The sequence below is a fragment of the Dama dama genome, chromosome 21 (assembly GCF_033118175.1).
Source record: "Dama dama isolate Ldn47 chromosome 21, ASM3311817v1, whole genome shotgun sequence".
NCBI lineage: Eukaryota > Metazoa > Chordata > Mammalia > Artiodactyla > Cervidae > Dama > Dama dama.
In genome coordinates, this window is record NC_083701.1 from 27,695,916 (window position 1) to 27,720,396 (window position 24,481).

The 24,481-nt window shown below is 38.3% G+C and overlaps 1 protein-coding gene across 1 annotated transcript in view; it reads left to right on the forward strand.

Annotated features, from left to right (window-relative positions):
• The first annotated feature begins 1,133 nt into the window (after nt 1-1,133).
• Nucleotides 1,134-24,481, forward strand: part of NKAIN3 (sodium/potassium transporting ATPase interacting 3) — a 359,994-nt gene continuing 336,646 nt past the window's right edge. Inside the window, exon 1 of the mRNA XM_061122751.1 lies at nt 1,134-1,262. Coding sequence (XP_060978734.1) covers nt 1,134-1,262 — 129 coding nt within the window. The remainder of the gene's footprint in view (nt 1,263-24,481) is intronic.

The window sequence follows — 24,481 nt, forward strand, 5'->3', positions numbered from 1 at the left end:
GTACACTAATTGTTTGGTATATAATGCTCCCTAATTTGAAAATACTTCATGGACCCCTTGAGCAGGTGCATAGATTTTATTTTCTTGGGTTCCAAAATCACTGTGGATGGTGACTGGAGCCATGAAGTTAAGATGCTTACTCCTTGGAAGAAAAGCTATGACAAGCTCAGACAGCATATTGAAAAGCAGAGACATCATTTTGCCTACAAAGGTCCTTAAAGTCAAAGTTGTGGTTTTTCCAGTAGTCATGTACAGATGTGAGAGTTGGACCATAAAGAAGCCTGAGTGCTGAAAGTTGAGGCTTTCAAAATGTGCTTCTGGAGAGGACTTTTGAAAGTCTCTCAGACTGCCAGGAGATCAAACCAGTCAATCCCAAAGGAAATCAACCCTGAATATTCTGTGGAAGAACTGATGCTGAAACTGAAGCTCCAATACTTTGGCCACCTGATGTGAAGAGCTGACTCATTGGAAAAGACCCTGATGCTGAGAAAGATTGAAGGCAAAAGCTGACAAGGGCGGCAGAGGATGAGATGGTTAGTTAGCATCACTGACTCAGTGGACATGAATTTGAGCAAGGTCTGGGAGATAGTGAAGGGCCAGGGAGCCTGGCATGCTACAGTCCATGAGGTTGCAAAGAGTCGGACATGACTTAGCGACTGAACAACAACAGCAGGAGAAATGACTGTACCTGGCTCCATGCCCTTCCTTTCTTCTACCCTGTCACCCTGCTTCCCTCACCTCTTTTCCTTTCATCCCCTTCTCTGGGCAAGTTTTACATTTTTCTTGTGTATCTTTCCATGGGTAAGTGCCCAATCCTTAGTTGAAGGAATAAATAAAATCAATTGCTATTGTCTCTTTCTTTAGCCATACTTTGTGATGGGAATCAGTGTCCTAAGTTCAAATTTGTGTTCACAAATAAAGTGACATTTACACTATGCCCATTATAACTGCCATGAGTCCTCACTTCCCCTTCCTGGGACTTACCCGTACACTAGTGAGTCTGGTAGCTGCCACACAGTCTGTCACCCAGAATCATCTCATATCACCTACCGGATTATCTCTCTTCTTGGTGTCCACTTAACAAAGACACCCTTGAGGCCAGTGTCAGGAGCAGCCACCATGAGAATGCCGTAATGCGTCGGATGGCTCAGAGGAGCCCCAAAGTTGCTAATCCTTGGGTGACTTGGGAACTGAAGGAGGCCAGTGTGGCTGAAGGATGGATACCGTCAGGGGTGGAGCCCAGCTTTAGACTGGAGAGGAGGGTGAGGCCAATCATGCATAACCTTCCAGGCCAAGTTAAGTCAGGATACTAGGCTTTATGGGCTTCCCAGGTGGTGCTAGTGGCAAAGAATCTGCCTGCCAATGCAGAAGATGTAAGAGACATGGGTTCGATCCCTGGGTCGGGAAGATCCCCTGGATGAGGGCATGGCAACCCACTCCAGTATTCTTGCCTGGAGAATCCTTTGAACAGAGAGCTACCATCCATAGGGTCGCAAAGAGTCAGCCATGACTGAAATGACTTAGCATGCATGCACGTACTAGGCTTTATCTAAGGTCACTAGGGAGCCCTTAAAAGATTTTATTCAGGGGAGAATGATGTGAAAAGTAAATGATGATTCTGGCTATGACCACATTTATACAACTGGTGGGTGAGACACCAGGCTGAGGGCCCAGGTCCTCTGGATTATGAAATGAAGACCCTTTTCACACTGCAAAGAACACTGTTGAGAATACTCTTGGTTCAGAAATTTTAAGGGAGATGCAGGCTCTTAGAAGACTGTTAAGACAAGTACCATACAGCCTCTGCTTCTCTGTTAGTATAATTTTGATCCTCGCCAGCCCATGCTTTTCAGTTCTTAAAGATATTAAACTTAGCAGGTGTTCGAGCCTGGAAGCAAATGACAAATACCAGCATTATTTTGGCTAAGGAATAGATTTCCTTCAAGTGTCTCCATATTTCAGCCTTCATTCTGAGAAGAAAAAGATGCACCCAGCACAGACTGCTCTGCCTCACATCACTCTCTGTGTCAGACTTGGAAGACTCAGTACTCCACCCCATTTAAGGCAGAAGTGTTAACATTTGTGCTTAGCTGCACTAGATTCAAACACTGAGTGTTCTGAACTTTTGCAGGAAGGTGTTATTGAAGATGTTCGCGTTTCATGGTTTCATCCATTCATTTGCACAGAACAACCATCGCCACCAATGTGAGCTGCAGTCAACAGGACACATTTTTGTTTGTTTGTTTGCTGTTGAATCATGAACATGCATTCATACCGGGAAAGCATTTTACTTTTCTGCACGGATCAGCTGTTGTTCCAGTCTTGGTTTATGGTTGTTTTTGTTGTTTTACTTACTCTGTTGGGAAGCAGATATTAATATGAGAAGAGAGAGTGTTTTGCTTACACTACAATGTGGATTTTAATGAAAAGAAATTCAGAACCCACTTTTTCATTGAATTTTGCCTCCCTCTTTGTAACTGAGATTGAATGCTCTGCCTTTCCTGAAATGTGCATTTTATTTACTCCTTCACGCAAGTCCAAGGTCAGGGCAGTTCTTGAATTAGGAAAACATCATTATATCCAGTATCGATTTGTTAGTCTTCTTAGTTACCTTCCATACTGCACGCCAAAAGGACCCAGAAGGTAAACAGTGGGACAAAATCCAGCCCCAACTAAAGGTGCCCTTCAAGTGTGAATTTTATGATTTCTTTGATCTCACTCAGAAATTAATGTCAATCAAAGTATCCGTGTCCAACCTTCACTGAAGATTCAGACAGGGTTTGCAGCTGACAAGACAGCATTTTTATCAGTAGATATGGGAGGGACCAGTTGAGCCAATATAGTGACAAGAGTGTCACTTTCACTCTGTCTTAGGAAATAAAATTCTTGCCTCCTGTCCTTGGTCATAGTCTCAAACTGCTCTCCATCTAATCCTTTCCATCTCACTGTCATCATATCTCATTTGTCTACAGACTTCTATTGTGAGTTTCCCTACGTACATGTCCATGCTCAAATGTATGAATATACACTAAGCTCCCTACATACAAACCTTCAATTTGTAAACTTTCAAAGATGCAAATGTGCCTTCACATGTTCAAACTAGTAAGATAGTTTACATGTCTGGTGTGCATTGTCACATGTGTGCATCATCTACAAATGATTTTGCTTTTGTGTACTTTACTGTACAGTCCTTTGCAGAGGACAGTAGTAGAGTATGTTTATTTCAAGCCCAGGATATCTGGAAGCAAGCATAAAGGCAGCAGGGAAGTAGCTGGTACCACTGTACTTTTCAAGGTACTGTACTATAAGATTAAAAATATTTTCTTTATTTTTTGTTTGTTTTTATGTATTATTTGTGTGAAAAGTGTTATAAACATTTTACAGTACCGTACTATGTAGGTAACTGTGTTACTTGGGTACCTAGACTAACTTTGTTGGACTAACAAACAAATTGGACTTATGATCTCGCTCTCAGAACCTAACTCTTTTGAATGTAGGGAACTTACTGTGTGTGTGTGTGTGTGTGTGTGTGTGTGTATACTTGCTAAATATATATATACATATAAAACTGTGTATATATATATATAATTGTACATATATGGGGCTTCCCGGGTGGTGCTAGTTGTAACTAACGAACTTGCCTGCCAATGCAGGAGTCATAAGAGAGGTGGCTTCAGTCCCTGGGTTGGGAAGAATCCCTCAAGGAGGGCATACAAACCTCTCCAGTATTCTTGCCTGGAGAATCACACGGATAGAGGAGCCTGGTGGGTTGTAGTCCATGGTGTCACACAGAGTTGGACATGACTGAAACAGCTTAACATGCATGCACAACTGTACATATATATAACTATATATACAAATAAACTATTATACATAATTGTATATAAAGGTATATATAATGTTATATATAACTGTAACTATATGTATATAAAGCCTCCCTAGCTCCTTAGTAACTCTCTAGTGGCTACACTCTCCTTTCTTTTTTGTATCAAGCCAGTACTCAGGACCATGAAATAAAGGCAGAATGAAATATCTTTCCTCTCAGACATTCTTGCTCTCCTGACATGCAGTGTTCCAGGAAGATTAATCTGACCAGGGGGTGCCAGAAGCAGGCAGATCAGTTTGTGGCTATTACAAGAGTTTATTACCTGCGAGGTGATGAATAAAATTGCACAAAACTTCTGCTCCAAATATCCTTATTTCACAGCTCCCATGACACATGCACACTTTGCTATCAGCATCATCCCTGAGGTGGTGCCTGCCTCCTGTTGCCGTGTATCCATCTCCATCTGAGGTTTCATCTGGTGAGAAGGTGTCAACACACTCAGCTTTGGTTTGTATCTTTTCTATTCTACTTGTGTTTACCTCTTGCTTGTCATTAAGGTTACAGTTTTGAATGCAGGGTAGGTCTCATTGGTTCTAGCAGAGGGCTAAGGTTTTTATTCTTCTTTGAAGAAGTAGCACAGAGATACTGATTTTAACAGGTAATTAAGCTGCATACCTACCACTGCAGCTATGGTATTTTGTTTTATTTTCTTTTTTCTTTTCTGTGTGTCTTGATATATTAGATGAGTCACCCCCTATTTTTAAAAAAATAATTTTATCTTCCAATATTATGAGTTGTCTTTGTGTTTTTTTTTTTTTTTTTTTTTTGCCACACCACATAGCTTGTGGGATCTTAGTTCCCCTACCAGGGAGCAAACCCGACCCCATGAGTGAAAGTGCCAAGTCCTAACCACTGAACCACAGCCCTCTTTATTATAAATGTACAACAATATTTAATATATTTGCAGTGCAAAGTTGTCTAGGTGAACAGAGTTTAACTCTTCATTCATTCAGATCTTTTATATCTGTCAATAGAGTGAATAAAGTTTTAAAAGAATAAGTTTTCTCCACAAGGTCTTATGCATTCTTTATACACACAGTTGCAATAATCCCTAGGTACTTTATTGTCGCTTTGCTCATTTGAATAATATCTTTATTGTCACTTTGCTCATTTGAATAATTTCCAACTTTATTTCTTATGTTGTTATTCCTTGTGTAGAAGAAATTTTGAACATTGATCTCGTATCTGACAACTTTCTGTAACTAACTTACTATTTTTCAGTATTTACCTGTTAATTCTATTGGAGTTTGTTTGTAGGTGAATGTATATTGGTTAATAATGGCACTGGGTTGTGATCATCTCATATATAGGATTTAAGCTTTGTGAAAGATCCTATTAAAATTTTTTACTAGAGATTCACAGTTTCTCATCCAAACAGCTTAGGATGAGATGGGTTTAAGAATTCAGAACTTTCCAGGTTTCAGAAATGTGATGACACACACTCTAAATTTTGTATAAACCCCAATGGAGTCTTCAAACTCCATAATCAAACACATTAGTATTTCTGCAGCAAACTGTCTCAGAATTCTCACAAGGAGGATAAAAGCTGTACCTAGTTTATTTCTGGGTTAGGTTGGATTGTGCCACCAAATGAAGGAGTCCTCAAATTAAGAAAACCTTTGGTTGTTATAAGGGATATGATATAGTATGGATTTTTTTTTTTTAACGAACAGAAAATCTCCAAATTCCATTTTGTCAGTTTTTCCACTTTTCTTTCTTCTTTGTCACTATTGACAATGAGAACACAGTCCCTCGTCTGACCTTAAAATTGTCCTACACTATGTCTGTTGAAGGAGCAGATGTTATCTTGGAATTTTATTATGTGAGTTGTCTTTATTCTTTTATAGAGTTTATACTTCCTAACTCAAAGATTTACCATGTGAGGATGTTCGTAATGTGATCTTTGTAAAAAAACGGAATATTTGAAGCCTGTCGGAAGTCACAAAATGATTTTCTTATCAGGGGTCAGACAGCTTCATTTAAGTGAAAAGCAACTGGTCTTTAGAAGCAGTGCTTAAAAAATTATGGGATCCGCTCTTCTTCATCCTTTTCCAAGATTGCACAGGGATGTGTTGACAAATACGTCATGAAATTCTTAGTAAATGAAAACAAGCCTAAGATTAGAAGCCGGGCTTACTCTATCTATAGTCTATTAAATCTGCATCTGACTCCCAGAACATCAGCCTGCTGTGTTCCACTCTGTATCTGTATTTGACTGGAAGTGTTCACAAATCGGGAGGACATAAAATATTTAGAGCCCATGAAGCACTCAGGACTGTCAAAAATGATCTATTTCACATACATGGCCATGTGCTGGCGCTTTTAGGGCAGATTTGTCCATTTATGTTGAATATACCTACAGTTTCTGCTGTCTTAGATTTCATTGAGTTCTGTCGTAAAACTAACAATAAGCTTTGAGATGCACTTGAGTTCTGTTTCTTTTTCCTTTCTTTTTTTCCCCCAGCCTTTGAGTCGTGTATATGTGATTGAGAGAAGCTGATTGTGTCTTCAGAATGAGTGAGTTTTAAGTATTTAAATACTATAAGGTTTGTCTATGGTGGCTCAGACAGCAAAGCGTCTACCTACAATGCGGGAGACCTGCAATGGGTTCAGTCTGTGGGTCGGAAAGATCTCCTGGAGAAGGACATGGCAACCCACTCCAGTATTCTTGCCTGGGAAATCCCATGGAAGGGGGTGCCTGGTAGACTGCAGTCTGTGGGGTCGCAGAGAGTCAGACACGACTGAGCGACTTCACTGTCTTTTCTTTCACTTTCTTTTCACTAAAGTTTAGAAAAGGAATGACTGCCAGGGGTCCCCCACCTCCTCCCTTCACATCTTCATGAGTTGGTGTCTTACTGAATTGTCAGAAAAACTTGTCTTACTGAAATTTAATAAAGCATAGTGAACCATCACATGACGCAGACCACAGAGGGGAGCCACCCTCACGTGGTCCTCCCGGGTTTATGACCATCAGTTGTTCTTCATTCACTCAGTTGTGTCCGACTCTCTGTGACCCCATGGACTGCAGCATGTGAGGCTTTCCTGTCCTTCACTATCTCCTGGAGTCTGATCAAACTCATGTCCGTTGAGTCTGTGTTGCCATCCAACCATCTCATCTGCTATTGCCCCCTTCTCTTCCTGCCCTCAATCTTTCCCAGCATCAGGGTCTTTTCCAATGAGACAACTCTCCATCAATAGTGGGTATAAATGGTTTTGGCTGAAGAGAATCTTAGCAGGAAGATATTAATAAATGTGTATCCACACTAATACCAGAGCCTAAAGCAAAACAAAATAATGTGCTTTTAATTTCAATATTCTTTGTATTCAGGTTACTGTTGAGTTTTAGTGCTTACTTACTGTCCCCTATATCCTTGATGGGGTAGGCAGGATAATTCTACTGTGCTTTTGATGACCGACTTGTTGTTCTGTCTTTATTTCATTCATTTCTTTCCCTCCACTTGGCCGTCCTTGGTTAGTTCATGAAGAATGCTGTAATCTTACAAATCAAAAACTGAGACTAAAACTTTCTTTAGTGTATCAAATTGTAATTTAAAACTTCATTAAATCTGCAATGTCACCATCTTCTAAATTATATGACCAAGGTGTATTGTTATTATTCAAAGCATTGCAATCTTTAGTTTGAACAAAGAGCCTTTTACTACTACTAGGATTGAGTGAGCTAATGAAATTCTAGTTCACCTTCACTATTTGCTAGAACATGTATATTGTTACTACGTGAAGGAAATACATATTTCTAAACAGTGTTGAAAAAGACACTGAGTTCTGTGTGTTTCCCTTGTCAGTCCCACCCTGAACACATTTTATACTCTCTCTCTTCTCTTTCTCTCTCTCAGATATAATACATTTCCAGACCCAGGATAACATTAACAATTCTCTCCTTCAAAGTGACCTTTAGCCAGTTTGGTCACTACTTATATCTGATAATTTACAAGGAAAGGTTAAAACGCTTAAAGCTAGGCAGAAAGTTAAGGTAAAAGTTATTGAGTTTGCAAAATAAAAATTGGGTTCAAACAAATGTCAAAGTGATGCATGATGAAATCCCAATATCCATGTCATCTGCCGTTTTTCGTTATTGATTAACACTCTCAGAACACTTCAAGCAGCAGTTAACTTAGCTAGTTGGCCAGCAGCTCATCCAGAAAATGCAAAGTGGTAATAAGCACCATGTGAGCAATCTGCTTCTAGACTCATGCTATTCAGTAGATGTTTGATGGAGAGATCTGTGCTAAAATCTGCCACAGAAACACTGTAGAATTCTAAAAACTGAGTGTTTCAAACCGTGGAAATAGATTACTTAGCATCATTCATGGTCAAGTATTCTTGAGTCTTCAGAAAATGTGTGTTTTTTTTTGTTGTTGTTGTTTTTAAATATATTTTGTTAAGTGTCTTAATAACCAAAGGGGTTCTTTTCTGTATCTTATGGACATGGTTATAGAAAAGTATTTGAAACTTAATTAAACAATATTCAGATTCATGGGATATTACAACTGGAAGCAAGCTAGAAAGCTTCAGAAATGACCTCTCATTTGCCAGGAAAAATATCTGAGGTTGAAAAGCTAAAGGGGCATTAACCTGACACTGCTGTTCAATTGAACACTCTTATTGTGCATACTATTTACACATATACATGCTTGCTTTATTTTCCAGGACACCTCAATCACTAGTTAAGAATGTTGAACACCTATATAGTCCACCCTTTACCATCTGAGACAGGGGATGGGTACCCACTCTAGTATCCTTGGGGCTTTCCTGGTGGCTCAGACAGTAAAGAATCTGCCTGCAATGTGGGAGACCTGGGTCAGGAAGATCCCCTGGAGAAGGGAATAGCAACCCACTCCAGTATTCTTGCCTGGAGAATCCCCATGGACAGAGGAGCCTGGCAGGCTACAGCCCATGGGGTCGCAAACAGTTGGACATGACTGAGTGACTAATATTACTTATGGTCCACTCAGTAGAGTAATGCAACTCATTCATCATGTTCAGGAGGATATAGCAAAAACACACAGAAGATGAGATCTACATCTGGGAAGGAGGACTTAAAATTAAATTAGAATGTTTATGTATGCAGAGTGAAATCCCATGCAAAATCCCACGCAGGCTCGAGTTCTCTGATACTGGACTCAGAGGTGAGATAATCCATTTGCATGATGGGTGATAGAGCAGGTTCTTTCAATGAGCATGCTCACTTTGAAGGCTTCTTCAACTGTGATCATGATTTTTTCAGGGGATGAAGTGGTTTACCTATTGTTTCTCTTTTTTAATTTCAACTTTGCAGAAGTATGTGAGTAATTGACTTTAATGTAATTGAGCACACAGTGATTTTCACTTACGGTTTATAATTTTTTCTAATATTTATTTATTTATTTCGCTGAGTCAGGTCTTAGTCACGGCAGGTGGGATCTTCCATCTTTTTTGCAATATGTGTGGTCTAGTTTTAGTTGTGATGTGTGACCTGTAGTTTCCTGACCAGGGATCGAGCCCAGGCCTCCTGCACCAGGAGTATGGAGTCTCAGCCACTGGTCCACCAGGGAAGTTCCTACAGTTCTTACTTTTCTTCAAGACAACTCCTAATTTCATTCAAAAAGCTATTTTCTTATTTTTTAGCTGTGAATTCTTTCTTCTAAGCCAATAGCTATTGCTAAAGAAGTATTGAGTAAAGCATGATTTAAGCACACTTTACCATTGATTCAAATTTATACCACGGCTTTTAGTATATTAAATTAGTCATATGTAGGCATACTATGAAATAACTTGGGTCTGCCTTGTACTGTAAGCTACTTTTTCTTACCATGGTCATTAGCACCTGCTTATACCCAATTCATTATTTTTCAGGGAAGACTTATTAATTCTTTCTCAAGTGGATAGAATAGACACATGGCCAAGATTACCTAAGCCACCATGTCGTCAGAAGCTCACTATTGATTACCTATAGATTTCTGTCTCTCTGACTTGGATTGTGTCTATCAGTAGGTCCCACAGAGTAGTGATTAGTGTGTTAGTCCAGTTTAATCTGATCTTCAAATGCTCTAGTTTTGTTTCTCGTCTAGAAACAAAAATTATAGCACTACTGTAGACAACTTTAAGTATATCGCCATCTTCCTATCTAAGTATCTGCAAGTCTGACTCTGTCAAGATTAATCTCTGTGTGTTCTTCAGCTACTTAGTGGAGGCTGCTGTTTGTGAAAGAGCCCATGTCTTATATTCAGCCCTTTCACTTGATTGCATGCTTCTACTACTATCTCAACAAAAACATTTGCCAAACCTAAGGAGTCAGAAAAAGTATGGAGAAGAAGTGTGTGTACAAGATCTTGTTAAGAGGAATCATGTTTATCACAAAAGAATAACGCTTTTAAGAAATACAAACATGTCAAAACATATCTGCTGGTGGAAATGGAGCATGATAGGTGGAGTGTGATGGGTGGAGCATGGTGGGTGGCTGGATTTGGAGGTTGTTGACCCAGCCCTTCACAGTGTGAATAATGGCTGTTGGTATTTGAGCAGCAGATCCTGAACTGGCTGTCCCTAGGAAGGTCAGGAAGAATGTATGTTCTGCTGGTCATCTTGATTTGGAAAAAGCAGCTGAGGTGGATGGTGTTCCAGGTTTTTGCCTTTGTAGAACAGCATGCATTTGTCAGATGGAACATCTCTGATGCTTCTAATACATTGTCCATCCATTTGACAACTAGCCTTTTCACAGGACACGGGCATTCTGTAAGCCAGCTTTGCAAACCTTGCTTCATACCTTTTTCTTAGATTTTGTTTATGTGGACCATTTTTTAAAGTCTTTATTGAATTTTACAATATTGCTTCTGTTTTATGTTTTTGGTTCTTTGGCTGCAAGGCATGTGGAATCCTAGCTCTCCAACCAGGGATCGAATCTGCACACCCTACATTGAAAGGTGAAGTCTTAACCACTGGACCACCAGGGAAGCCCCCATATCTTTTTCTTTTCATGCAACCACCTTCTCCCATATTATTGAGTACCCAGAACATTCTAATTGCTCTCAGAGTCTAACAACTGCTTCTCTCAACCTCATGTCTTCTCAAAGCTCCCACAGCCTTTTATGGGCTCAACTTTTAACAGTGCATCTCATATTAGGTCTTTTACTGAATCTCTTGTCCTTCTTTTCTGTTTCTCCTTGTAGTTTTTGAGCTCCTTCAAGGGAAAACTAGCATTTTCATTCATTTTTGTAATTCTATTCAGAGCTAATAAATGTTTCCTGATAAGTAGGAACAACCAATTGTGCAATAAAAGTGAGTTTGCTCCATTAAAATTCAGTTTAATAGAATCCAGCAAATTTAAAATCTATTTTAGGCATAGTATAAGGCTTATTAGCAATTAGCATTGGTGTTACCTTGGAAAATGTTGAGAATCAATGCAATCCATCTTACAAAGCAGAGCTATTTAACAGAAACACAACATCCCTATTACAACCTATATTATGGAAGCTAGAGTGTGCCTGCGTGCTCAGTCTTGTCCAACTTTTGCGACCCCCATCGACTGTAGCATGGGATTTCCCAGGCAATACTGGAGCAGGTTGCCATTTCCTCCTTCAGGGGATCAAACTCCTGCATCTCCTATACTGGCAGCTGGATTCTTTACCACTGAGCCACCTGGGAAGCCCCACATATCCTAAAATATACCAAGGGCCTATTCCATGAAAATTTGTTATTAAAGTTCATGTCCTTGGACTAAATTTTGTGATAGTTTAAAACTTTGTCATAATATGGAAAACTGTATTAACTCTTGGTGATTTGCTCATTCTCTTTGTCCCTTAAAGCTGATTCTTTGTCCCTAAATGATTTTATTTATATGTGATCATTCCCTTGTGTTGTGTGTTTTTGTGTCTATCTATCTAAATCTATCTAACTATAGAGATCTAACAATCTAGTTACCCATCTATGTCTCCATATCCTGGTACAAAAAACAAAATGTGAGGGGTATATGGGAACTCTCTGTGATGTTTTTCTGACCTTTCTGTAAATCTTCAATTATTCTAAATTAAATTGTATTCAAAAATAAATGAGAGCTGCAGTATTTAGAAAGGATTCTCAAATTAAAAATGGCAAAGCTGGTATATCCCTTGATTCCTCTTACATTATGAAGTCAATAAAATTACTCTTGATAATAGCACATTTTATCAAATAATTATTACTATATAGTCTTTCTAGGTATAGATGTACATGTATGTGTGTATTTGGATTTGCACAGAAAATAGTTTAAAAGAGTAATCACTAGTATTTGATTCATAAAGTAACATTTGAAAAAATCAGTCACTATCTGGGCCTTCCGTTTTTTCTTTGTTAAAAAAAAATTTGACATTTGTTAGACATGTAATGCTAGTTAGAATGTTATATTTAAAGATGTTCATAGATATATCCTAATGACGTTCTAAATGCTATTAGAAAAGTCCTCGATGGTGGGTCAGGAGGATCTTCAGGTATAACTGATTTTGGGAAAGCAAATTAGCTTATGGTCAGCTCAACTTACCAGCGACTCAGTGCTGACTCTGAAAAATGCCACAAGTAGATTCTTTCTCGATATCGATGACACTCCACATGCCTAAATGTACTTGAAATAAAGATATACCTGTGAATTATTTATCATAGCACTTTTTAATAGTGCAGCTTGCAATTTGTTTGCAAAATTACCTGAGGCTGTAGCTCAGATGTGAAGATGGAATGGTCATTTCAGTACAGCGAATTCCATATGTAGAAGGAATTTACATTTTCTAATGTAGTTTTCTAAATAACTTTCTTCCCGTTGGAAACCATTTTAAAGACAGATACAACGTAGTATTTTCAACTATAAAATAGGAAGATACCAATTTACAGCTTTGTTTTTTTTAGACTATTCAAACGCAAATATTTTTATAGACTAAATAGATTGTTTAAGTCAACAGTATCCTGGACTCTTAACATCTTTCTTAAATTGCCATTATCATATTTGCTGCAAGTTATATGCCATCGTTAGATTTATACTCCAAATTGCAAATGTATAATTACTAGAATTTAACCTCCCCAAATTGATGTAATTCAACCTAATTATCCTGGCTACATAAATGCATGCTAATCAGCAAGAACACACTTAAATAAAACAAGAATGTTAACACAACAACCACAGAATAAACAAACTTTTGAAAAAGTAAAAAAATTCAGGGGCTAATTACATGTTCAACAATAAATCATAAACGTGTACTATTTTAAAGTGTTTTCCTATCCACTCAGACTTATATTGTGGCCAGAATTATTTCAGGGTGTGTTTTGAACTCTGTCCACATTGATGGTTCTTCCTGTATATTAATTTCCTCATTCAGCAAGCCATCTTATTCATTTTGTAAACATTTATTCTCAGCCTGTTATGAATTGGATGATATGGAGGTGTCAGAGTTGAATCAGAAACAATTCCTGTCCTGAGTTTAGTTACATGATTTACTTAAATAAAACTAATTCAAAGAGAAAAGATACTATCACTTTAAAAGTCGTTGTTGCTCTTCGGTTGTTCAGTTGTGTCTGACTGTGGCCTCATGGGCTGCAGCACATCAGGCTTCCCTGTCCATCACAATCGCTCGGAGTTTGTTCAGATTCATGTCCATTGAGTCAGTGATGCCATCCACCCATCTCATCCTCTTGCCGTCCCCTTCTCCTTTTGCCCTCATTCTTTCCCAGCATCAGGGTCTTTTTCAGTGAGTGGGCTCTTCACATCAGGTGGCCAAAATATTGGAGCTTCAGCTTCAGCATCAATCCTTCCAATGAATATTCAGGGTTGATTTCCTTTAACCTTAAAAGGTTAATCAAATCATTCATTTTCTTGTTTGTTGTGGTTGTTCAGTCACTAAGTCATGTCTGGCTCTTTGTGGACACAAATTCATGAACTGCAGCATCCCAGGCTTCCCTGTCCTTCAGTTTAGTTCAGTTCAGTCGCTCAGTCGTGTCTGACCCATGGACTGCAGCACGCCCGGCTTTCCTGTCCATCACCAACTCCCAGAGCTTGCTCAAACTCATGTCCATCAAGGCGGTGATGTCATCCAACAATGTCATCCTCTGTTGTCCCCTTCTCCTCCCACCTTCAACCTTTCCCAGCATCAGGGTCTTTTCCAAAGAGTGGGTTCTTCACGTCCCTGTCCTTAACTCCCCCTAAATTACTTCCCATGGGACTTAAATTCCAGCTCAACTCCTAACCTATAAGACCCCACTTGACCTGGCTCTGACCTCTCTCCTGCTCTCCAGGTCTACAATGCAACCAACATGGGAGGTGTATTTCTGTTCCTAAAAGGTGTCTAACTCATTGCTGCCTCAGGACCTTGGCTCTTGCTTGTTGCTTCTGTCTGGAAAGATGGCTCTTGTTTCCTCATACCTCAGCCTCATCCAAGTCAGATTCTAGGCAGTGCTTTCTTCTTATTAACTCTGTGTGTTTCTTAGAAACTGTATCAGAAAAAAAAAGTTGTATGCTTTACTAGAAAGAAAAAATGAGAGAATTCCTAACCAGGGATTTTGTACCAAAGAAATCACAGCCATAGTCAACTATCCTATGAAAACAAAGGAGCTCTCCTGTAAGCAATTTAAATTATCCTGAAACCGTACTCATTGGTGTTTCCTTTTGAACTGTGTGGGACTTCCCATGTGGCCTTAGTGGTAAAGAAGCTACCTGTCAATGCAGGACACATAAGCGACATGTGTTCGATCCTGGGTCATAAAGATCCCCTGGAAGAGAGCATGGCAACCCACGCCAGTACCTTTGCCTGGAGAATCCCATGGACAGAGGAGCCTGGTGGGCTACAGTCCATGGGATCATAAAGAGCCACACACGACTGAGTGACCAACACACTTACTTACTTTGAATTCTGTCTGTAAAAAGTACTTGATACGAAAGTACAATTGTCCCTAGTGTGTCACAAATTTATCTGTAGCCCATATGGAAGTTATAATAAGGCATTACCAATTTCATTAACTATTTTTTAAAATGTACTTTCTTGTGCCAAGCCTTAGTTGCAGCATGTGGGGTCTAGTTCCCTGATCAGGGATGGAACCCAGGCCCCCTTCATTGAAAGCCTGGCGTCTTAGGCACTGGACTGCCAGGGAAGTACCTGTTAACTATTATTTTTACTGTTTAGAATTTACAGGACTTTGAGGGCAGATAATTTGGATGCTCCAGATCTCTCTTAAAAGCTCCTAAGTAGGTTGTGTTTATGTCTTTTTATTTTCATGACTTTGTTTATATCAGGGAGAGTCCCTGTGATGCACAAATATTATGTTTCCTTCATTGAGAAGAACTTTTATTTTTGAGTTTACTCAATATTTGCCCCCATTTGTCTTTTCTTACATGGTCAGTGGATTCAGCCACAGACACTTAGTATTTTCCCTGAGTACTGGCTGTATGAACAAATAGTCATCTGATGTCTAGAAAGATCATCTAATTAATTATTTAATTTAATATCTGATACTTTGACTAAGTTTAAACCAATACAACATTGTAATTAGCCTCCAATTAAAATAAATTTATATTAAAAAACAACAACAAAACAAGGTTTTCTGTGTAAAAATAAGATGGTTGACTCTTTGTGACTCCATGGACTATAGCCTGCCAGCCTCCTCTGTCCATGGGATTTCCCAGGCAACAATACTGGAGTGTGTTGCCATTCCCTTCTCCAGGGGATCTTCTCAATCCAGGGACCAAACCTGTGTCTTCTGCATTTGCAGGCAGATTCATTTGAGCCACCTGGAAAGTCCATAAATAAGGTTAATTGAATATAAATAGAAATGGGGATCATGAATAGACAATATATATGTGTATATATATATGAAATATACTAACCAGGAGAGATGCAATAGTGGACTTTGGGATTTTAAGAAGAAAGTGGTTTCAACTCATTGGGCTCCAGTTTTCTCATTTCAGTGCTGAAGGGTTAATGTAGATCAGGGAAGGCAAGTAGGTTCATTCTTTCTTTCTTGCCAAACCATGTTGGTTGGGAGAGGCCAGTGCTCTATATTGAGAATCTTGAGGCCACATGTGGGGTCACCAGAGAACACAGCGATTATACCTTTAGGTTGGTCAAGAACACATAATTTGGAAGTGCCAGCAGATATTACATTTTTTACAACTTGAGATTTGTGGCAATCCTGTATCAAACAAGTCTATCAGCTCCATTTTGCCAATAGTATCTCCTCACTTTGTATCTCTGTATCAAATTTTGGTGATTCTCATAATAGTCCAAAGTTTTTCATTATTATTGTATTTATTATGATGGTGCATGATCAGTGATCTTTGATGCTACTATTCTAATTGTTTTGGGGCTCCACAAACATCACTGTCTTATTTCAAGAAATTGCTACAACCATCAATTGCTACAGACTTCAGCAACCACCACCTGACCAGTCAGCAGCCATCAACATCCAGGCAAGGTCTTCCTCCACCAGCAAAAGCTGTCTGACTCACTGAAGCTCATATGATGGCTCATATTAAGGTAAACACATTGTATTTTTTAGACATAATGCTGTTGCACATGTGAGAGTACAGCATAGTATAAATATAACTTTTATATGCACTGGGAAAACAGAAAAAGAAGTGTGACTCATTTTATTGGAATATTTGCTTTATTGTGGTGGTCTGGAACCAAACCTACAATATCTTTGAGGTATGCCGGTGTTTATCCACCCTGATTCTACATTGTTGTGATTTAACTTAAATAAATGGATAATAAACATATGGTCACTCCCCTTTCCAATGTCCTCCAAAGTTCAGTTCTGCTTAAATGTTATATTTATGTCTCTAAATAACCTTTCCTATAGTAATTGGCACCACCAGAATTAATATGTCAACTCCTGACTTGTTTTCTCTCTCTTTGCCAGTGTCTCAAAATTGAATCATTAATTTGGAATAAGGCAGCCCTAATCCCAAAATATAGTGGTTATCTGTTGGGTTTCTACATTCTTCCCAGTAATCAAACTTATTCTCATCCAACCCAGGGTTCTGTTGCTTATTTGCAAGCCATCAAGACCTAGAATGTCATCATTCTCTCCCAGTCCATCACCTCTATATAGGCCTTGACCATAAATCTGGGTTATTTTCTGAAATATGCTAGTGATTCCACCTGAGACTTCACGTCCCTGAGTCTGGAGTGCCATCCTAAACCAGTACCAATGACTGGATGTTGTGTCATGCCCTCTTATTTCCTATCAGTCCTCATTCCTTTCAAATGAATTCTCATCTTAAATAACAATGGTAATAATAGAAATCATGTTTTGAGCAGGTACTATCCTGGATTATCTCATTCTTAAAAACAATGTATAAAACCCACACCCATCTTGCAGCTGGGGGATGTGGAGACTTAAGAAAGCTAAGTCACTTGCTCAAAATCACACAGCTTGTGAATAACACCATTGAACATGAACCAAATGACCTGAAGCCAGACCTGTTTTCTGAACTCCACTCTGGGGCTCCCCTGGAATCACTGATTCACAGCTTCTGCTGAACTGCTCAGAGGTGGAATGCAGGCACAGAGAAGACCTGCCTTTTCAGAACTGGTGCTGAATAGTAGGACTTCTACACTGGGCCCCTTCCCCTCATACCCCTTTAATTATTTTTTATGACTATATTATTGTGTTCAGGGAACCTTTGCTTGGCACTGGGGTTATGTAAAAGACAAGAGAGGCACAATCCTTTCTATCCAACTAAGCATCTGTCAGAAGAAAGAAACCTTAATCACATAATTTTACAAAGAATTGCAAGTCTACTGTTGTTATAAGCTCACTAAGATTGCTGTGCCCATGAAAAGCCAATAGGACGACCTGACCTATTCTAGCAGCTCAGAGATATTTTGCCTCATCAACTCAATCAGATGGCTCAGTACTTACTGTCTGACTCACACCCCACTTCCATTCTAGATTCAGCTGCAAGAAAGTTTGCAGCAGAATTCCAGCTCTGAGCTGCACAGGTTCCAGCATGCTTTGTGGCTCTCCCAGTTCATAGCAGTCTCATCTTCATTAATAGAGGTTTTACTAAATATATTTGTTAACATATTTCAGGCTACCATTACCTTATCAAGCCTCTCCTCTGCTGAAATATGGAGCAATATTGTTTTATTGATTGGGTACCTAGTGACGGTAGCAATATGCACACGTGCATTATTCTCATACCACTGTAGCTTTAATAGTCTGGAGGTAATATCAAAAGTAATTTACTGTCATCTATATATGGCAGTTCCAATGTTGTGGTCGTTAGAGCTGCCAGTTTGGAAATTCTGGTCTGCATACCAATGAGTCATCTAAAGTCTTTTTGAAACTAACTTGATCGGACCAGCTAGCAAGAAAGACCAGTCCTCTGAACAGCATCACTGATCTAATTGCTATACACAAGTACAGTGAATGCAACTGATTTACTAAGAATGAAAGAGAGACTTACTTTATCCTGAGTTTACAGTGGAGTTGGCGACAAGGACTGAATGAGAATTTGGTAACATGTTGACTTAATTTAGTGTCAAAAGCCTGCATCTTTCTGCTATCTGCTTTGCAGGCTTTAACACATGAGCTGAAGATAGAGCAAAGGTTTAGGGCTTCCCAGGTGGCGCTAGTAGTAAAAAACCTACCTGCTAATGCAGGAGTCATGGATTTGATCTCTGGGTAGGGAAGGTCACCTGGAGAAGAAAATGGCACCCCACTCCAGTATTCCCACTCCAGTATTCTTTTCTGGAAAATTCCATGGACAGAGGAGCCTGGCAGGCTACAGTCCATGGGGTCGCAAAGAGTCAGATATGACTGAGCGAACAAGCACATACATTAGATAAAAAAAATACTGAACAGTTTTTGTTTCCCCTCACCAGTGATAACACTAAGAATTTTTATGTACTAAATCCTTCAATATTTTATATTACCAAGGGCTCGATCTTAAGCAGAAACAAACAAAATCCTACTATTGTAAAAACTCACTTTATGTTCATTGCTTTGCTTGGCCTAAATGCATTTTGAAAAATACAAAATAGAGCTTAAGTTGCATAAAGTGGTGTAGATCTTGTGGATCCATTTTAACTGTTGGATATCTTTGATAGCATCCCATTCCATAAATCACATTTATGTAAACGTTTCACAGGAGAGGAACAATTAGGTTGTTTTCATTTTTTGTTGTACTAGCATACAGTGATTAAATGAAAACCCTCATACATACCTCCTTGAGCTCATCTAGTTTCCCTTAGATAGAAATCTATAAAAAGTGGGAGAAAAACAAGCTATTAAAAAATATGTGTAGTTGGATTTCAATTCCATAAATCTTAAAAACACATATTATTTATTGATAAATTTATTTATATTGTAGAAATTAAAAACCATGCATAGGAAGAGCACACCAACTTCTAGAAGATATTTCTAGAGAGGAAGGCAGTACAGGATGAGAGTAACATTTTAGCAGTGTCTGTAACATTATATTTCTTTTAAAAAGATGATCTGGAGCAAATTGCAATATGTTAACATCTGTTCAGTCTTGGTGATAATTATGTAGATGTTTTATTTGTCTTATACCTTTAAATATGCTTGGAATATTTCATAAGTTTTGTTAAAATTAAGTTTCATAAGAAGTTTCAGGATATTATTTAGGAAAGAAATTCTCTTGTGTATCATAAAACATTCAAGTTACTGGTAAAAAAAAGTCTTTTATATGCACACTCAAATTCATGTCCATTGAGTCAGTGATGCTATCTAACCATTTTATCCTCTGCCACCCCCTTCTCATCCTGCCCTCAATCTTTCCCAGTGTCAGGGTCTTTTCCAACGAGTGGTCTCTTTGCATCAGGTGGCCAAATATTGGAGCTTCAACTTCAGCATCAGTCTTTCCAAAGAATATTCAGGGTTGATTTCCTTTAGGATTGATTGGTTTGATCTCCTTGCTGTCCAAGGGACTCTCAAGAGTCTTCTCCAAAACCACTGTCCAAAAGCATCCATTTTTTGGCTCTCAGTCTTCTTTATGGTCCAGCTCTCACATCCAAACACGACTACTGGAAAAACTATAGCTTTGACTATTCAGACCTTTGTTGGCAAAGTGATGTCTCTGCTTTTTAATACACTGTCTAGGTTTGTCATAGCTTTTCTTCCAAGGAGCAAGTATCTTTTAATTTCATGGCTGCAGTCACTTTCCACAGTGACTTTGAAGTCCAAGAAAATAAAAGCTGCACCAACACAAAGTCACTCTCTTCTTCTGTCACTTGCTGTCTGCTAGGGACGGCTGGCTCACACTTTAAAGCATTCATCCTGATATAAATTCCCAGGGGACGCTTTTGAAGCCAGACAAGAATCTTTAATATAGGCATTTTCTATCTGCTACCATTCTTACTCACTGCTGCTTTTTAATTCTCCTTTTATTCAAATTAAATACCTTACAGTCATTCAGAAACTGTTCTTTATGTTGCCACATCTTCCCACCGTCAGAGCAGTTAATTAGTTCTTGGCAGGTCTGAGATTCTGAAGAGCTTGCAAGGATGATTTGTAATTGTACACTGAAGTACAGCAAGATGCTTCAAATAAACATGGTTACAAGTCCATTGTTTGGCATTTGTCAATTTCTACACCATCTAGATTTTCATTTATTTGGCAGACATAGAAAACCTTATTTATTTCACATTTCTGAAGGTAGAGCCGTCATCTTTTCTAATACCTCAACAAATGAAGGCTATAAAAAAAACCTAAGGAAAAGCATTAAAAGGAAAATGGGATCTTATTGAAGCAAAAAGCCCTATAAAATCTGAAAAGGGCTTTGCTATGGAAGACCTATACCGTAAAATTGATTCTTATTACTACTGTTACCTTTGAAGAGGTCAACAATGAGAGACATACAGAGAATCTTTTTTTATTCATCTTTGCCAGCAAAATAGGGTCCTTTCTTTTGAGATTGGCATTCAGAATCTTCAGGGGTTTTGAACCTAGCACATTTCTCTGATTATTTCTTCCACTGTTTATCTGTACATGTGCTACGTGCCAATTTTTTATCATTTCAGCCCTTCTTAACAGCCTGACTCAATTTTTACTTGCTTCCAGAGCCTTTTTTTCCTTCTACTGGGGGCCCTTCCCTCCTAAGGACAAATTAAGAAAAATATAGGATGTCCAGTTAAATCTGAGTTTCAGATAAATAAGGGATATTTTTCAGTCTAATAATAGAATATGCAACATTTGGGCCATAATTGTACTAAAAATTTAAATCTAGCATATATAAAGTTCAACTTTAACTGGCTGTCCTGTACTGTATCTGGCAACCGTACTTCCTCTGAACTCTTGAGGGACTGACTATTCTTATCATTCACTTATTGCCTGGCATTCCCTACCCAGTCCTACTGTATCCCTTTAGTCAGATTTTCAGCTCTGTGGAAACAGAGAAGAGTTCCATTTCCAGTTTGGATGCAAAAGGATAAGCAAGATCTTCATTCATGTGATAAAACTCAGAAATCACCAGGCCAACATACAAACAAAACAATTATAATTTTTTCAAGACATGAAAGAATTGTGGGCACAAAGAAATGTTAAAGATGTAATACCAGAGAAGCTGACAGATGTGAGACGAGTTTCTGTGGCTAGTCAGGAAGCATAAAGGAGTCAGCCAAAGAAGGTCTGTCTTTGCTGGGACTAGGAGAAACCAGTTCATGCTAGACAGGTCTTGGACTGGTATGTTATATTGTAATCTAACGTCGTTCCAAACACTAATCCTCTGTACCTAGTAATTCCCTCTCTGGGAGTTTTGCTGAGTAAGCAGAGGCTGGGAGCTGGGATGGGAAATGAGGAAAGACATTGTGATCTTGGAGCCAGAAAAAAAGAAAGATCAATACCTGCAGGGAATAATAATAAACGTGACATTGTAAGAAACAGTGGAGGTGGAAAAAATAAAACAAAACCTTTGAGGTGCTGAAACACAGAAACTATATAATACTGTCTATCTAAAATTATATATTGGAGAAGGAAATGGCAACCCACTCCAGTATTCTTGCCTGGGGAATCCCATGGACAGAAGAGCTTGGGGGGCTACAGTCCCTGTGGTTGCAAAAGAGTCAGACATGGCAGAGATCAAACAACAGCAAATTTTATGAAAAAAATAAAAGAAATCACTAAAATTATGGTTAAATAAAAATATTTTCAGATAAACAAAAGATAAGAGAAATGATTGTTGGCAGACTCACACTACCAAATACGCTAAAGAGAGTTTTTCAGGCTGGAATGAAATGATGCCAGATGGATATTTATATCTACAATAGGGAGTCAATAACCTTGATATAGGGAAGAATAAAGGGTTAATATAAAAGATTATCTTCTCCCTTAAATTTTTAAAAAGTCAATTAAAATTTTTTACATTATATGTAATATGAATTCAAGGTTGATCATGATAAGTTGTAATTTCTAGAGGGCTGATTATAAAAATAATAAAAATAGACATAACTGAAAAAGCCAGTAGACAAGATACTAAGACATGCTCATTTATTCCACTCCTCTCCAGATAAAAAAGTGGAAAGAAGGAACAAAGAATAGAAAGAAACAAAAAGAGAATACAGACCCTGTTTCCTTTGGAGATTTCTATCTTTGTCATGAACTAATTTTTTTTAATTAAAGTATAGTTTCTTAAAATATGTGATAGTTTCAGCTGTACAGCAAAGTGACTCAGTTGTACATATGTATGTGTGTCTGTGAATAGATAATGTATATATATTTTCTTTTGCAGATTCTTTTTCCTTATAGATTATTATAAAATTGCATATGGTTCCTTGTACTATTCAGTAATTCTTTGTTGTATGTCTGCTTTATATATAGTAGTTTGTTATTAATTCCAAACTCCTAATTTATTCTTCTCCCTCCCTTTCTCCTTTGGTCATGGTAAATTTCTTTTCTATGTTTCTAAGTTCATTTTCTAAATATGTTCTCTGTCTTTGTCATAAGCTACTTTACTTTTCTGAGATGAATGAGAAGACCACACCTCTTCCAGCTCAGAGAATCAATCCATTCTAACCCTGTTCTTTGTGGGCCTCTGTGAGTTGTAGTCAGAGGGGCTTGCCTGGAATGTTGTGTCTGTGTGGTCAGTTCTGCATGTGAGGTTTGTTTTTCAAAATCTTTCATGAGATGCAATTTATGTGCCATAGGGTTCACCCTTTTAAAGGATACAGTTTAATGTTTTTAGTATGTTTACAGAGATTTGCAACAATCGTGGTAACCTAATTTAAAATATTGCATGAATATTTTATACATGCAATATTTCAGGAAAAGATGATCAATTTTGCTAATTATTAGAGAAATGAAAATCAAAACTACAATGAGGTATCACCTCGCACCAGTTAGAATGGCCATCTTCAAAAAGTCTGCAGTCAGTAAACAACCGGAGAGGCTGTGGAAAAACCTCCAACACTGTTGGTGGGAATATAAATTGATACAGCCACTATGGAGAACAGTATGTAGGTTCCTTATAAACCTAAAAATAGAACTACCATTTGAACCAGCAATCCCATTCCTTGGCATATATCTGAGAAAATTATGATTCAAAGATACATGTACCCAAGTGCTCGTTGCAGCACTATTTACAATAGCCAGGACATGGAACCAACCTAAATGTCCATCATCAGAGGAATGAATAAAGATGCTGTGGTTCATATATACAATGGAATGTTGCTGCTGCTGCTAAGTCGCTTCAGTCGTGTCCGACTCTATGCGACCCCATAGATGGCAGCCCACCAGGCTCTGCTGTCCCTGGGATTCTCCAGGCAAGAGTACTGGAGTGGGGTGCCATTGCCTTCTCCGACAATGGAATGTTACTGAGCCATAAAAAGAAGGAAATAGTGCCATTTGCAGTAATATGAATGGGCCTAGAGATTGTCACACTAAATGAAGTAAGTAGTGATATCATATGATATCACTTATATGTGGATCTTTTTAATATGCTGTTGGATTCTGTTTGCTAGAATTTTGTTGAAGATTTTTGCATCTATGTTCATCAGTGATATTGGCCTGTAGTGTTCTTTTTTTGTGGCATCTTTGTCTGATTTTAGTATTAGGGTGATGATGGCCTCATAGAGTGAGTTTGGGAGTTTGCCTTCCTCTGCAATTTTCTGGAAGAGTTTGAGTAGGATAGGTGTTAGCTCTTATCTAAATTTTTGGTAGAATTTACCTGTGAAGCCATCTGGTCCTGGGCTTTTGTTTTTGGAAGATTTTTTATTACAGTTTCAATTTCCATGTTTTTGATGGGTCTGGTAAGATTTTCTATTACTTCCTGGTTCACTTTTGGAAGGTTATACTTTTCTAGAAATTTGTCCATTTCTTCCAAGTTGTCCATTTTATTGGCATATAGCTGCTGATAGTAGTCTCCTATGATCTTTTGTATTTCTGTGTTGTCTGTTGTGATTTCTCCATTTTTGTTTCTAATTTTTTTTAATTTTTATTATTCTCCCTTTTTTTCTTGATGAGTCTGGCTAATTGTTTGTCTATTTGTCTTCTCAAAGAACCAGCTTTTGCTTTTGTTGATTTTTGCTGTAGTCTCCATTTCTCTTTCAGTTATTTCTGCTCTGATTTTTATGATTTCTTTGCTTCTACTAACTTTGGGGTTCTTCTTTTCTTCTTTTTCTA